Source organism: Medicago sativa, chromosome 7 (assembly GCF_051527215.1).
Source record: "Medicago sativa cultivar Bolivia chromosome 7, Bolivia_mono, whole genome shotgun sequence".
Lineage (NCBI taxonomy): Eukaryota > Viridiplantae > Streptophyta > Magnoliopsida > Fabales > Fabaceae > Medicago > Medicago sativa.
Genome location: NC_140755.1, coordinates 54,091,966 through 54,094,331, shown reverse-complemented (window position 1 = coordinate 54,094,331; position 2,366 = coordinate 54,091,966). Strand labels below are relative to the sequence as shown.

Genomic DNA, 2,366 nt, shown 5'->3' with positions numbered 1-2,366 from the left:
AGCAAATAAACGGAAGAGGAAAGTCGTGCCACTCCGAATCCAAAAAGAAAAAGGATGAGAGGATTTTACATAACAAATTCTCTTACTCCTCAGTATGTACGCTTACCGCTGCGACATCACTGCTCGGCATGTTAGGTAGAACCCCAGCTCGCGATGGGTGTTTCACGCCTCAGTGGAGGGAACTTAGAAAAATTTCTCTCGTTCATCCGTTGTTACACGTCCATAACTTTGGACACACATTCAGATAAACTATCTCTTGGATGTGCAAACACTTCTAACTAATACTCCGCGTAAACAGTTAGAAAACTTCGGGCCTGAGCTCTTCCTTGCAAAACTACGCAAAGGTAAAAACATTCCAAGCAAAGTCGATCATTACCTGGAAAGAAAAGGGCACAACTTTGATTTCATCAAGTCAAAGCTACCAAACGCAGGGCGGGCGTACAAGACTCTCCAGTCATTAAGTCACTTCGTCGAAATAATGACTGCGGGGAGTATCCCGCCCCGCTACACTCAACTAAAGAGCTCTGCGATCCAAAAACAGACAAGTTCGAAAGTTGAACAACTAAGAGCACACGGATTATTGCAATCTGTCAAAAACACAAGGCAGATAGATAATCCGCTCTCGACAGCAGCTAAGAGCATACGAATTATTACAGTCTGTCAGACATACAAGATAGATAGATAAATTCGCTCTCAACAAATACTTCAAATAGTAGTAAAGCCTCACACAACGAGCATGCAAAATTCAAAACATTGTACTTGAAAGAAACAAGTATAATTGAGAATAAAACAATCATATTATAAGGTGCTAAAACCACTAAGGGCGCACAATGTCATTACAAGATTGGAATAAGATAATAATTACAAAGCCTCATCAGGCCTGGGCTTCATCAACATGCCCGTCTTCTTCAGGATCAGGAGGAGGAACGATCACCCCGTCTTTCACCTCGCTAAGAGGGTGGATTCCTTCGACATTCAGCTCAAAGCCAGGGTTCATCACCTTCAACTGGGCCACCGCCCGATCAAAGCCGAGCTGGAGGGCCTCCACCAAGCTTCCTTCCAGCTCACCAATCCTGTCCACAAGGTCGGCGCGCCGCAGGACAGCAAGGTCTTCCGCCTCATCCTCTCCAGGGAGGTCCGCTTTCTTCAGAGCCTCCTCCAAGAAAACCTTCTCCTCAGCCAGCTTCTGAGAAGATGCGGTCGCCTGCTCGAGAGCAGTCTGAGCTGCGGACAACTGCTCCTTTAAAGAAGCAAGCTCACGGTCACGCTCTTCAGCGACGGACCTCTCGCTCCTTTGATCCTTCTCAAGAGCAGCGACCTTGGCGGTCAAAACATCCCTCTCCCGCACCAGAGCGTCGACCCGAACCTCACTGTCTAGAGAAGCGTTGTTCAGAGCAGCAGCGACCTCCAAAGCCTTCATAGTGGCAATAACCCCATCAGTTATTGCCTTACTCCGGCCAGCTGGACCCAGATCCTGGATAATCCTCAGCTCAGAATCATCCAAGAAAAGGGTCGACTGGGGACCGCACAGCTCCGGCTCGGACCACACCTTTGGCAACTAGAGGAAGTCTCCCTTCTCAAAGCGGATGGGAACGGCCTTGATCGGCGTGATTGGATCCTCAGAGGACACCCTCACCCTCTGCCTCTTGGCAGGATCCTGCACGAGCTCCTCAGGTGGCTCCTCCCTGTCCAAATCCACCACAGGACCAGGGGTTGAGCTCGGACCAGACCCAGAGATCAGATGCTCCAGGGACTGGACATTTTTACGCTTTTTGACCGAGAGCTTCTTGCTGGCCGCATTCACGAGGGCTCCCAAGTCTTTCTTCATTTTCTCTGCAAACACAAGACAAAAGAAACTTGTCAGTTAGGAGAAACAAAACGAAAGGACAGCAAGAAGACAAAACAAGAAATAAGCTACCAAGGCAGGCATCATGATTATCAGAGGTCAACAACTTATAAGTATTGATGAAGCGGGGTTCTGTTACTGGGGTCCCGTCCGCAGTCATCAAAGGGTCCCCCCGTCGGTCAGTCTTAACCCTTTCGGGAAGGGACTCAATGAAAGTCCAGAGTTGTTGACGAAGGCTCTTGTCCTCATCAGTCAAAGTGGCAACCGTCCGACCAAAGTCCCTCGGTTCATAAGCAAAGTGGTCCTGAGACCAGCATAGGTGGAAGTAAGGACGACGCTCCTGCCCGCCTTCCTTAGCAGCCTCCAAGAGATTTTCCAGGGCGGCCGCACTCTTAGGCCGAACCAGAAAGAAACGCTCTTTGAAGCTCCGGATCTTCCCAGCAAAGGCCTCAAACATCTTCTGGGTCTGGCGAAAAGAAACCCAGTCAGTACCCCGTTGTACGGTGAAGAAGCAAAAAAA

General features: G+C 49.2%; 1 protein-coding gene across 1 annotated transcript; it reads right to left on the bottom strand.

The window, feature by feature from the left end:
- Window positions 1-874: 874 nt before the first annotated feature.
- Window positions 875-1,420, bottom strand: LOC146906801 (uncharacterized). Its single transcript, XM_085728964.1, has one exon. The coding sequence runs from the start codon at window positions 1,418-1,420 to the stop codon at window positions 875-877; it is 546 nt and encodes a 181-aa protein (XP_085585090.1).
- Between the last annotated feature and the right edge of the window lie 946 nt (window positions 1,421-2,366).